Source organism: Bufo bufo, chromosome 9, assembly GCF_905171765.1.
Source record: "Bufo bufo chromosome 9, aBufBuf1.1, whole genome shotgun sequence".
NCBI lineage: Eukaryota > Metazoa > Chordata > Amphibia > Anura > Bufonidae > Bufo > Bufo bufo.
In genome coordinates this window covers 204,889,664-204,904,185 of record NC_053397.1, presented here as the reverse complement: position 1 = coordinate 204,904,185, position 14,522 = coordinate 204,889,664, and the positions used below count along the sequence as shown (strand labels likewise).

The 14,522-nt window shown below is 42.7% G+C and overlaps 1 protein-coding gene across 1 annotated transcript in view; it reads left to right on the top strand.

The window, feature by feature from the left end:
* LOC120979039 (cytochrome P450 4B1-like) overlaps window positions 1-14,522 on the top strand; it is a 45,568-nt gene that overhangs the window by 18,400 nt on the left and 12,646 nt on the right. Inside the window, exons 7-11 of the mRNA XM_040407556.1 lie at window positions 727-878; window positions 5,216-5,322; window positions 6,029-6,219; window positions 8,601-8,734; window positions 9,256-9,320. Coding sequence (XP_040263490.1) covers window positions 727-878; window positions 5,216-5,322; window positions 6,029-6,219; window positions 8,601-8,734; window positions 9,256-9,320 — 649 coding nt within the window. The remainder of the gene's footprint in view (window positions 1-726; window positions 879-5,215; window positions 5,323-6,028; window positions 6,220-8,600; window positions 8,735-9,255; window positions 9,321-14,522) is intronic.

Sequence of the window (14,522 nt, the reverse complement as noted above, 5' to 3'; positions counted from 1 at the left end):
ATAATGGATCTGTCTGGTTTCCGTTATGCGAAACAGAAAAAAAGTCCTGTACATAGTTTCTTTTTCCGTCCTGCATAACGGGAAACCAGACGGATCCATTATGCTTGCCCATAGACTTCTATTGTGACGGGTCAAAACAGAATGCCTCTTAAAGGCTTCCGTTTTGCATTCTGTTTGGGCATTCTGTTATAAACGGAACTTATAAAGGAATGCCATAATGCAAATGAGAACCCACCCTTAACGGCATCTGTCAGCAGATTTGTACCTATGACACTGGCTGACCTGTTCCACGTGCGCTTGGCAGCTGAAGGCATCTGTGTTGGTCCCATGTTCATATGTGTCCGTATTGCTGAGAAAAATTATGTTTTAATATATGCAAATGAGCCTCCAGGAGCAACAGGGGCGTTACCATTACACCTAGAGGCTCTACTCTCTTTGCAACCGCTGCACCCTCTGCACTTTGATTGACAGGGTCAAGTATTATGATGTTTCCACTGCCTGGTCCTTTCAATCAAAGTGCAGAGGAAGGTCTGGCAGATGAAGTGGGAGGATCAAGAGTGCACACATGACTTGAACCCGCCTTCGGTGCACTTACCCGATCCTCAGCATGGGCCTCCAAGAGCCCTTCAAACTATAGCAGGCAATGAAGTGTCCCTACAGCGACCTAAATATATTAGATCACCCTAAACGTTTGCACTTTTAAAATGTTCAAATTTCTCTTCCTAGTGAGAGCATTTATATCAAAGCTGTATACGAGCTATCCCATCTGGTGGACTACAGATTGTTCTATCCCCTGTATCATAACGATCTGATTTTTTATCTGAGCCCTCATGGATTTCGATTCCGCCGAGCCTTGAAGATAGCGCATGAACACACAGGTGAGTCTAATCTGGAGTAATACACCCAATGGTCTCCAGTGGCTTTCCATCTGTTGGGAGTTGTAGTTTAGAAACGGCCAATTTAACGAGATAACGACATTTCTTTTACTACTGGAGTGCTTTAGGTTTATAGTTTTAGTAATGTCGGGATTCGCTCTGGTAAACAGGATAAGCGGACGCAGTGCGTAGAGGAATCAACCAGTTTGTAAACCAAAAGTTCAGTGTTTATTCACATGTTAGAAAGTCCACAGAACAAAAAAATACTTTCAAGCAAAAAAGTCACTGCTGCTCCCTTTCTGTTTGAAAAAGATACCTGTGAGTGTCGAAACGCGCGTCACATAAGTGACCAATAAATCCTTTTGAGCAAAGAAAATTGAAATGTGCCGGTTTTTCTTCGTTGTGCAGACTTCGGGATTACATCCGCAAGACCGAGCACCCGCCGACTAACGCGCAGTGCTGCCTGACCTTACCATACATCGTGCAAGTATTGGTGTCAGCTCACACCATGCCGCCTGTTCTGCCAACAAGAGTCCATCAGCAGGCTTTAGTCAGCCTGTTTCCCCTCACATGGGTCTCAGCCCTCCACCCTGGCACAAGCCTCAGATCCCAATACAGAGATCCCCTCTGCATGAACCCAGCTGTCTTTTAAAGAGGACCTTTCACCTGGATACATGTATAGAAACAGTTACATTACCTAGTAGTGCGACCCCCAGTGATGTATTTCCGATTATAATTTTTTCAAAGGGCCCCCCCTTTCGTCCGCTGTGGTCTTCGCTAGTTCTGGCGCCTCATATGCTAATGAGGCAATTCGGTTCAAGTAGGCGGTGACTAGAATTTGTCCTGGGCATGGTTATCTTCTCCCTGGCTAAGAGAGCATCCAATCAGAGCACTGCACTCTTAGCCAGGGAGAAGGAGCACAAGTTCTCGCGAGATTTGCGAGAACTTGAGCTTTTACACATCCCGAGCCGTTCGCCATCTTGAAGTCCCCGGCGGAGAGCATCACAGCGGCGGCATAGGTGGCAGCAGCAGCAGCATCCTGTCTGTAAGTATTCTATGGTTTTCTATATATTTTTTTTCATACTTACAGACAGGATGCTACTGCTGCTGCCGCCTATGCCGCCGCTGCGATGCTCTCCGCCAGGGACTCAAAGATGTCGCACGCCTCGAGATGTGTAAAAGCTCAAGTTCTCGCAAATCTCGCGGCCGTGTGCATGAGGCCTTACTGTGTCACAGTAACCAGGGTCGGACTGGCCCACCAGAGTATCTTCCAGGGAGCCCAAACTCTGACACAATAATGGGCCCCTTATGATGTAGGGCCAATGAGGTCTAGCAGGAGATAATTTGGAACTGACCTTGAAACCAATGAGCAATTAATCTTTATAGATAACTCCTGAATATGGAATGATAGCAAAAATGGCTTAAAAGCGAATGTGTGTATAATGGTGGGCCCCCAGAATCACTTCCTCCGGGGGGCCCAAAGAACTTCAGTCTGACGCTGATAGTAACACCTACTGAGTTCATTATTGTGTGCTTACATTAGGCATGAACTTTGAGCTGTTGCCGAATACAGTGAACCGGACTTTGTTATCAACCACAGTTTAGAGATGCCAAGAGATAAAACAGAGTCCAGCACGCCCATGTAGAATTTTAAAACTTGCATGGAATCACTGGGAAGGCATCAAATTGAGAGATACGATTCCAGCTTCCTTAAAATATAGAATTTTTTTTTCAAGCCAGTAAAATCCAAGAAAAATGACATGTGCACATACTAATGAGTTTTGGGCCAACAGGCTAGTTTAGAGATACATGCAGATGTGTCCTCCATTACCTTTCCTCGTGATCGATAAAAAAAATAAACCTGTTACTCAGTCAGGCGACCTTTATGTTATAAGTCCTCAGGATAGGTCATCACATTGGAGGGGGTCAGAGTCCCGACACCTTTGCCAATCAGCTGAGGATAGGTCATCAATATCTTTTCCCGGATAACCCCCTTAATGAAATTTGTGGAAAGGTAAGGGTGGTCATGTGGGTAGATTGAATTGATCTTGATCTAAGGATTAAAAACTGGGAAAAAACCTCCAAGTAAGATTAGGTTCACATCTCCGGTATGTACTACAGGCTACCGAAGTATACCATAACGTCGGATCCCCATTGACTATAATGTTTCACATCTCCGATGTATGCTCAGTAGTAGAGCTGTAGACTACTGGAGTATACTATATCCATTATATCCAATCACCGCTGGATCCCCATTGACCATAATGCCGACTTTTATGTTGAAAACCCCCCAGATTCCCATCAGATTTCATTATGGACAAGGAGGATCCAGCAGTGCCTGTGTGGCAGGTGCAGCACCATAAAGTGCCTTTTGCCCTGTGGCATTAGAAGAATTTTGATATCTCTGACTTTTAGTCTAATCAGACTGTCTGTTACTCTGTAATTCCTCTAGCGCCGTAGGTTTAAAGAGCACACCAAATGCTTGAAATAACTTCTTTATTAACTTCAACTTTTCTTAATATATAACACTGCCGCCTCCGCAGCAGATAGTCCATGTACATAACACGTGTTGCATAAAGATTCATAAAATGGCGGTATGAATAAGATGGTGGTTTAACTGTTCAATCTTGTCATTCAACATAAAATGGTGGATATATTTCTCTCTTGAGTATCTGTACTATCATTTTAAGTTATTTAAGCACTATATGATCTCTCTGAGAGGTATATCTGAGATTTAACAGTTCTACTGGCTACACTGGGTTTGCAGTTTGCAGTAACTATTTGCCGATTGGTTGAGTATGATCTGGTATGGTTGTATGCAATTTGGATTGCAATTTGGAATTTGAATTTGAATTGTGAACTTTGTAGTTGTGCAATTTAATTTGCAATTGTATGCTTGCAATTTGTAGCTTGAAATTAGTATCTTGCAATTTGTAGTTTGCACTTGAATTTGGTCGAACTGTAAGTAAACACACATATAACTGGTTCAGTATACAGTTCTGATCACTATACTAACAGTAGGAACATTATATAACTGTTTTAAATACCTATTTTGGCCTCTCTGCTTCCATAAAAACACAGCTCTCAGTGGAGTGAATGCCTCTTCAGCTCCTGTCTCTGGTGAATAATGATTCTAGCAGCTCCTGCTAGGGGAATTCCCAGACAGGCTGTGTGTGAGGCTGGCTGTGATTGGTGAAAACTCTTGCTGTGTGAGAAGCTGGCTGTGATTGGTCTAGACTTCTGCCCAGCAACAACAGATTAACACTATGCTTTCTGTTGTTTCTGCTGTATCACTGACCTTACCTTACCTTACATTACAAAATGAATCTAAAAGGCATATTATCTTTTTCTGCTTCTGTGAACACAAAATATAATAGTTATATGACATCCAAAACATGATGTTACAGTAAATAACTCTGCTTTTGTCTTTAACACATAGACATAGGAAATGTATTAAGGTTATTAGCAGGTTTAGCTGAATACACATATAAGCTATACTAGCAACCTAGGACAGGTCTTAGCTGGCCAGCTACAGCCCGGCAGTGTGTGGCAGTGTCTGGCTGTGCCTGATACAGTGCTTCCAGTAGTCTGTTCCTCTACCGGAATACCTAAAGCCTGTATTGCACTGGCCGATTGCTGGACAGTTCATCGCTAGCAATGATCTGACAGTCTAATACTGTCGCCGATAACCTGTAGAACAAGCAAAAGATCATTCATCAGGCAATCCAGATTTTAAAGCATGCTTAAAAATCATAATTTGCCGGCGGCAGATCATGCTGTGTAATCATGATCTGCTGCCGGCAAGCAACTGGACAGCATGAGGGCGAGCAATGGCATAACGATCGCTCCTCCCCATACTCTGGAGGAGATTGCTGCATGTAATAGCAGTGGTCTCCTCTGCTAGCGAGCAGGCGATTGCCAGGAAGGAACCCTTCCCTCCCGACAATCGCCTGCTAGATCGTATAATCTAATACAGGCAGGGGTGCACCTAGCCTTTCTGCTGCCTGAGGCGAGAACTGAAGCGGTGCCCCAACCCCCAATGCAAATTGCTTAACCTAACCACTTCCCTTCAGCCCTACTGTTAAAGACATACTTGGAAAACATTACATACAGAGCTACAAAACATACAGAGTAATACAGCGCCACATACTGTGCCCATTGTGCTTCCTAATACTATACTGCAGAAACAGATAACCGCCCCTTCCGCTGCCCCCTCTTGCCCTTACCTGGTTCTGCCTGAGGCAATCGCCTCACCTCGCCTCATTGGTAGTGCACCCCTGAATACAGGCTTAAAAGGAGATGTGAACATAACCTAATATTCTGTCTGTTCTGCACTTCAGATAAAGTAATTAAAGAGAGGAAACAATCCCTCAAAGAAGAAACAGAGCTAGAGAAGATCAAGAAGAAGAGGCACCTGGATTTCCTTGATATTCTCCTCTGTGCTAGGGTAAGTTACGGCACCCCTGACTGATTATATTTCCATGTGCCCCATTAGGGTTTACTGACAAACATGGATGAGGTCCCCTTCAGGAGACCCCCATTATATTAGCCAGACAGAAGAGGCCATAAATAAGAGCTCCTCCTGTTCTGGTGGATTCAGTCTGGCCGTGTATTACATCGTCGTTCTTTCATGTGAACAGATGGGATGAATTTTAGAATTTCTGGGTAATGTGTGGCTGCACCAAACATCCCCAGGCAGTATCTGCAGAGCAACCTTTATCGGTGAGACAAACCTATGTTCATATCATGAGTCTTGTTTGGAAGTAAATAAATATAGCGTTCTTCCTGATGCCACTACAAGATGTCTGATGGCTATCCAGGATATTGGGTGCACAGGACATGCAAATCAAGTGGACAAGTCAAACTGATTGTCTCCATCTGTATTGATTTGGTTTGTTGAGGCCAGTAATTTTAAAATCTATAAATGCTACTCAAATTTCATCAAAGTACCCACAAGAGTGTGTACCCCTTGTACCACAGGTTTAGAACTTGGGGTGTATAGTATCATTCTGGAAAGCTCCACAGTATAAACTGAGGGGGTTATCCCCTTTTCAGAATTAAGCCACCAGCTTCACCCAGCTTCTCTAATCGTCAATGATCGGAGCTGGAGAACCTGTTGTTCATTATACGTGACATGTAATATAACTTTATAGGATGAAAATGGTCAGGGTCTATGTGATGAAGACCTGCGAGCAGAGGTGGACACCTTTATGTTTGAGGGTCATGATACAACAGCGAGCAGCATCTCCTGGATATTGTGCTGTTTGGCTAAATATCCTGAACATCAGGTCAAATGCCGGGAGGAGATCAGAGAGGTCCTGGGGAAGAGGACTACAGTGGAGTGGTGAGAGTCTGCAGTTTGCAGCATCTACTTGTATTATTATTAATATTGTATATTCTGTTTCATAAATTGATAAATTCATGTGATATCTAATATTTGATGCCTCCCTTTCTCCATGCGCTGAAGCTCTGTGCTTTGTGACTGGCTGTTAGGATTAAGCACAAACCCTAGCCCGCTCTTCAACAAGTGCCCAACTTCACATTAAAGGGGTGTTCTCACTTCAGCAAATGGCATTTATCATGTAGAGAAACTTAATAGGCACTTACTAATGTATTGTGATTGTCCATATTGCCTCCTTTGCTGGCTGGATTAATTTTTTCATCACAATATACACGGCTCGTGTCCAGGGGTTATGACCACCACTGCAGCGCAGATACAAGGTGGACAGGAGCTGCTGCGCATGTTTGACTATGTGCACTCCTATGGTGCAGGCCAAAGAGGCCGATGCCCTTCCTATGGTGTGCAAACACGACCACCGCTTCCGGATTGCAGGGTGGTCATAACCCCTGGGAATGAACAGTGTATACTGTGATGGAAAAATGAGTCCAGCCAGCAAAGGAGGCAATATGGACAATCACAATACATTAGTAATTGCCTTGTATTCACTTTCTCTACATGATAAAGGCCATTTGCAGAAGTGAGACAACCCTTTTAAGGGCTTTTCCCATTAAAAACTCATATTGACTATACAGTTGCAAGAAAAAGTATGTGAACCCTTTGGAATTATATGGATTTCTGCACAAATTGGTCATAAAATGTGATCTGATCTTCATCTAAGTCACAACAATAGACAATCACAGTCTGCTTAAACTAATAACACACAAAGAATTAAATGTTACCATGTTTCTATTGAACACACCATGCAAACAGTCACAGTGCAGGTGGAAAAAGTATGTGAACCCTTGGATTTAATAACTGGTTGAACCTCATTTGGCAGCAATAACTTCAACCAAACGTTTCCTGTAGTTGCAGATCAGATGTGCACAACGGTCATGAGTAATTCTTGACCATTCCTCTTTACAGAACTGTTTCAGTTCAGCAATATTCTTGGGATGTCTGGTGTGAATCACTTTCTTGAGGTCATGCCACAGCATCTCAATCGGGTTGAGGTCAGGACTCTGACTGGGCCACTCCAGAAGGTGTATTTTCTTCTGGTGGACAGATGGCCTTAAGTTCTCCTGCAAAATGTCTTGATAAACTTGGGAATTCATTTTTCCTTCGATGATAGCAATCCGTCCAGGCCCTTACGCAGCAAAGCAGCCCCAAACCATGATGCCCCCACCACCATACTTCACAGTTGGGATGAGGTTTTGATGTTGGTGTGTTGTGCCTCTTTTTCTCCACACATAGTGTTGCGTGTTTCTTCCAAACAACTCAACTTTGGTTTCATCTGTCCACAGAATATTTTGCCAGTACTGCTGTGGAACATCCAGGTGCTCTTGTGCAAACTGTGAACGTGCAGCAGTTGTTTTTGAACAGCAGTGGCTTCCTCTGTGGTATCCTCCCATGAAATCCATTCTTGTCTAGTGTTTTACGTATCGTAGATTCGCTAACAGGGATGTTAGCATATGCCAGAGACTTTTGTAAGTCTTTAGCTGACACTCTAGGATTCTTTTTCACCTCATTGAGCAGTCTGCGCTGTGCTCTTGCAGTCATCTTTACAGGACGGCCACTCCTAGGGAGAGTAGCAGCAGTGCTGAACTTTCTCCATTTATAGACAATTTGTCTTACCGTGGACTGATGAACAGCAAGGCTTTTGGAGATACTTTTATAACCCTTTCCAGCTTTATGCAAGTCAACAATTCTTAATCGTAGGTCTTCTGAGAGCTCTTTTGTGCGAGGCATCATTCACATCAGGCAATGCTTCTTGTGAAAAGCAGACCCAGAACTGGTGTGTGTTTTTTATAGGGCAGGGCAGCTGTAACCAACACCTCCAATCTCATCTCATTGATTGGACTCCAGTTGGCTGACACCTCACTCCAATTGGCTCTTGGAGATGTCATTAGTCTAGGGGTTCACATACTTTTTCCACCTGCACTGTGAATGTTTACATGGTGTGTTCAATAAAAACATGATAACATTTAATTCTTTGTGTGTTATTAGTTTAAGCAGACTGTGATTGTCTATTGTTGTGACTTAGATGAAGATCAGATCACATTTTATGACCAATTTGTGCAGAAATCCATATAATTCCAAAGGGTTCACATACTTTTTCTTGCAACTGTATATCCCACAAGCCTGGTGGGACCTGGACTAGGCCATCTCTCCATCTTTGTGCTTAGCACAACCCTTAGGAGGCCTCGATATCTACCAAAGATAAGTCATAGTCTCGTGTGTAACCTGTTATCTGCCTGAAGATTATGTTTCTTCACTGTGTGTGCCAGGGAGGACCTGAGTAAGCTGCCATACACCACCATGTGTATTAAGGAGAGCCTGCGTCTCTACCCGCCTGTACCAGGGGTGGCTCGCCAACTTAAAGAACCAATAACATTCTTTGATGGACGGAGCCTACCCAAAGGTTAGATACATTTTGAGACATTGAGGGTAAAAGGTAACTTTATTCTTTCTATCTATATATCTACCTATCTATCTATCTATTTATCTCTATCTCATATCTATCTATCTCTCTATCTATCTATCTATTATCTATCTATTTATATTATTCAGGCAGGCTTCTCATACTTCCTAAACTGACACATTCATTTCAGTACAAAGCTGGCTGGACCACTTCAGATAACAATCAGCTACCTTTTGTGTCACCCCCAGATTGTAAGCTCTTGCGAGCAGGGCCCTCACTTCTAGTGTTTCAGTTCTATATTAGCCGGTAACTTTGTGATGTCCTTTTGTTTTGTACATGAATCCTCTGAATTGTAAAGCGCTGCGGAATATGGTGGCGCTATATAAATAAAGATTATCTATCTATCTTTCTATCTATCTATCTATCTATCTATCTATCTATCTATCTCTTATATCTCTCTGTGTTATGACACTATTTTATATATTGTATATATGATCAGTTATCGTCTCGTCTGTCTACAGGTGCTGTTATCTTCCTCTGTATATACGTTATAAACAGGTGCCCCAGCATCTGGGAGGATCCAGAGGTAATACTAGGAAAGTCAAAATGTTCTACAAGTCCATGAAACCACAAACTGTTATCCCGTCCCACTCCTGCAATGGCATTCTGCTCTATTTAACAGGACCAGACACAAGTAACCGGGATCTCAGCCAAATATCGTTGGCTCTGTCCCTACAACAGGAGATATGTGACACAGCCGCATTGTGTTAGTCATTGTGTCTGGACATGACGTATCCAATTCCCCACAGCCCTCCAGTTTTGGTATAACATCAGATTAAGAAAGTGGTCCAAACCGCAGTTTTACCAAGCTCTGAGTAAAGATCTTTTCTGCATATGTAACCACATGCCGTATAAAGACGGAGCTTAATAAGGCTACTTTCACACTAGCGTTTAGGTCGGATCCGTCTGGTATGTGCCCAAACGGATCAGCACCTATTATGCAAACGCTTAGATCCGTTCAGAACGGATCCGTTTGCATTACCATGAACAAACAAAAAAAAAAAAATAATTATTATTATTTTTTTTTTTTTGTTCATGATAATGCAAACGGATCCGTTTTGACTTTACATTGAAAGTCAATGGGGGACGGATCCATTTGAAAATTGAGCCATACTGTGTCAACTTCAAACGGATCCGTCCCCATTGACTTACATTGTAAGTCTGGACGGATCCGTTTGCCTCCGCACGGCCAGGCGGACACCCGAACGCTGCAAGCTGCGTTCAGGTGTCCGCCTGCTGAGCGGAGCGGAGGACAAACGGAGCCAGACTGATGCATTCTGAGCGGATCCGCATCCATTCAGAATGCATTAGGGCTGGACGGATCAGTTCGGGGCCGCTTGTGAGCCCCTTCAAACGGAACTCACAAGCGGAGCCCCGAACGCTAGTGTGAAAGTAGCCTTAAATTTGACAAATGTACATGAATACAGCACCCCCCTCCCATTGGCCAAATTAGTAAACATACTTAAAGGGGTTTTCCAGGGGAATAATTTTATTAAATTTTTAAAAAAAGAATTAAGAATAAGTTAAAAATGTAAAAAGAATCATTACTCACCTTAATGATCGCCAACCGCTGCTGTTCTGATGCTACTGCTCCCTTCCCTCACTGCTTCCCACTTCCTGCTACTGGGCTCGATACACAGAAAATCCCTTGGACTTCTCACAGAGCCAATGACTTGCTGCAGCTGTGACCTTCCTCAGCCAGTGATTGGCTGAATGGGCAGCCCACGCCATTATCTGTATGCTGAGCCTGGGAGCAGGAGCTGGAGAGTGGCTGGGAATCAGTAAGGAGAGTAAAGATTATTATTAATTTTATTTAACGATTCTGCCCCCCCCCCTTTTTTTTTTTAGATAAAATCAGTGAGGTTACATAGTTACATAGTTGATACGGTTAAAAAAAGACATAAGTCCATCAAGTTCAACCGAGTGATAGGTGGGGACGTGAATCCCAGAAGGAAGTGACACTCAGATTTCTACACATTTTCATAAGCATTAATATTGTTTTTGTTTAAGAATTTATCTAAACCCTTTTTAAAACTGTCCACTGTTCCTGCTGTGACCACGTCCTGAGGAGTCTATTCCACAGATTCACAGTTCTTACAGTAAAGACGCTTTGACGCTTCTGGAGACTGAACTTTTTCTTCTCTAGTCGGACGCAGTGCCCCCTTGTCTTTTGAGGGCATTTTACATGGAACAGTCTTTCACCGTATTGTTTTGTATGGCCCATTTATATATTTGTATAGGTTAATCATGTCCCCCCTATTCTCAAGACGAAATAAATTAAATTCTTTTAATTTTCCTAATAACTAAGACCCTTCATGCCCCTTATCAGTTTAGTCGCTCACCTCTGTCCTTTTTCCAGCTGCAGTGTGTCCTTTCTATGGACTGGTGCCCAGAACTTGACTGCATATTCCAGATGAGGCCGCACCAGCGCTTTGTAAAGTGGTAATATTACATCCCTGCCCCATGAGTCCATGCCTCGTTTAATGCATGACAATATCCTGGTGGCCTTAGAAGCAGCTGATGGACATTGTATGCTGTAATTTAATCTACCATCTACAAGGACACCCAAATCCTTCTCTATAAGTGACTCTCCCAGTGTTACATCACTTAGGACATATGAAGCACAGAGATTATTACTACCCAGATGCAGAACTTAACATTTATCCACATTGAACCTCATTTGCCAAGTTGATGCCAAATCACTCAGAGTGTTCAAGTCAGCTTGTAGTTTATGGACATCTCCAATAGACTGTACAGTACTATACAGCTTAGTGTCATCTGCAAAAATATAAATAGTGCTATTAATGCCGTCCTCGAAAACATTAATAAATAAATTAAACAATAGAGGACCCAGCACTAACCCGGGACCATTCTGAATAAGAATCATTGACCACAACTCTCTGGATACGGACGTTCAGCCAGTTTTTCAATCCAATTACAAACTATACTTTCCAAGCCTATAGGTCTATAATTACCTGTTGAGGACCTTGATCCTTTTTTGAATATGGGCACCACATTTGCCTTGTGCCAATCACTTTGCACTGTACCATTCCCTAGAGAATCCTTAAAAATTATAAACAGGGGCACAGCAATGACTGAACTGAGCTCTTTAAGCACTCTTGGGTGCAATCCATCTGGACCCGGAGCCTTGTTCACATTTACCTTATTTAACTTATCTTGGACCATATCTACAGTTAGCCAATTGAGTATATCACTGGATGTACTAAAAGCCCCAGCACCACAGATATCAGTTCCTTTCTCTTCTTTTGTATATACAGAGCTAAAAAACCTATTTAGTAACTCTGCCTGTTCCTTATCTTTTTTTTTTCTTTTTTCAAGTTCTTTTTATTTGAACATTTAAGGATTGAACAAAGACAGAAATGTTGCTACAGTATGAAAGACATGCCATAAATAAAGATTTTCAAATCACTACATCCTCTTGAGTATCTCTTCCAACCATCGGCATAGTAGTCAAACGCAATAATGTGGTATACACTCACCTAAAGAATTATTAGGAACACCTGTTCTATTTCTCATTAATGCAATTATCTAGTCAACCAATCACATGGCAGTTGCTTCAATGCATTTAGGGGTATGGTCCTGGTCAAGACAATCTCCTGAACTCCAAACTGAATGTCAGAATGGGAAAGAAAGGGGATTTAAGCAATTTTGAGCGTGGCATGGTTGTTGGTGCCAGACGGGCCGGTCTGAGTATTTTACAATCTGCTCAGTTACTGGGATTTTCACGCACAACCATTTCTAGGGTTTACAAAGAATGGTGTGAAAAGGGAAAAACATCCAGTATGCGGCAGTCCTGTGGGCAAAAATGCCTTGTGGATGCTAGAGGTCAGAGGAGAATGGTTCGACTGATTCAAGCTGATAAAAGAGCAACGTTGACTGAAATAACCACTCGTTACAACCGAGGTATGCAGCAAAGCATTTGTGAAGCCACAACATGCACAACCTTGAGGCGGATGGGCTACAACAGCAGAAGACCCTACCGGGTACCACTCATCTCCACTACAAATAGGAAAAAGAGGCTACAATTTGCACGAGCTCACCAAAATTGGACTGTTGAAGACTGGAAAAATGTTGCCTGGTCTGATGAGTCTCGATTTCTGTTGAGATATTCAAATGGTAGAGTCCGAATTTGGCGTAAACAGAATGAGAACATGTATCCATCCTCTGATGGCTACTTCCAGCAGGATTATGCACCATGTCACAAAGCTTGAATCATTTCAAATTGGTTTCTTGAACATGACAATGAGTTCACTGTACTAAAATGGCCCCCACAGTCACCAGATCTCAACCCAATAGAGCATCTTTGGGATGTGGTGGAACGGGAGCTTCGTGCCCTGGATGTGCATCCCTCAAATCTCCATCAACTGCAAGATGCTATCCTATCAATATGGGCCAACATTTCTAAAGAATGCTATCAGCACCTTGTTGAATCAATGCAACGTAGAATTAAGGCAGTTCTGAAGGCAAAAGGGGGTCCAACACCGTATTAGTATGGTGTTCCTAATAATTCTTTAGGTGAGTGTATAAGAAATCTTTGCTGAAAAGTAAAGGGAAAAGGGAGGGGAAGGTGGGGGAAGGGGCAAGGGGTGTATTACCCTTGGAGAGCCTAGAGTTCCTTTTAGAGAAGAAACAATGTACCAGGAGGTATATTGAAATGGTTTGACCATCTCCGATATTTCGGAGGAGCTAAAATGCGTGATAAGGAAGGTTTTCCATTTTCAGATTTTTTTTTTAGCAGAACTTTCTTTATGTCTCTCCGCTTCAATCCGGTCATACCTCAACATAATTTTTAATTGCGAGACCACTGCTGAGAAATCCGGCATCTGATCAGAGAGCCAATGATGCAATAAGGCTCTCTTAGCTACTAGCAAAATCGAATGAATGAAAAGAGGAACTGTTTGCGAGTGAGTGGATTGGTGTGCTTGTAAACGAATATAGTGAAACAAGAGTGTTTGAGGTTCAAGGGGGTGAGAGATCAACCAGTGCCTTTTAATATACAGAACCAAGTTTTCCCAAAATTTCGTGACCTGGGGACATGTCCATATGCCATGCCAAAAATTTGTGGCCTCTATTTTACATTTGGGGTAATGGGTAATGCGATCTGGGAAATTGGGAGAGGCCGGGAAATTGAATCCATATATATAGCATTATGCATCATTTTAAAATAGGATTCTCGCCATCTCTTATTTATGACAAGGGAACGAACCTTTGCTAATCCTTCCAAGATGTTGTCCCTGATCTCATTATCCTTCGTGATTTGTTCCCATTTGCAGAAAAGTTTGGATGGTATCGCTTTTGTGAAATTCCCAGACATGGCTCTGTAGAGACCCGAGAGCGACACCATTCGTGGAGAGCTACCTACTATGTCATCATAGGTGTTTGTGATAGCTTTCTTTGAGAGATCCCGGACCTTATGTTTGCAGAATTCCAGCACCTGCATAATATGCAAAAAAATGAGAGTCTGGAAGTTGGTATCTTTACTTCAGTTCCCTGGGTGACAACCATCTTTTCTCCCTCATGTGCATCAGATGCTCCGCCCTTACTATGCCCCTGGATTTCCAGTCCTTAGAAAACATTTAATGTATCTCTTGAGGAAACTCTGGGTGATTCCATAACGGAATCCGTTTGGACATTGAGTGAGGAAGTCCAAATGTTTTCTTGATAATTTTCCAAGCCACCACTGTGTCTCTTATTAGCACTGAGGTTT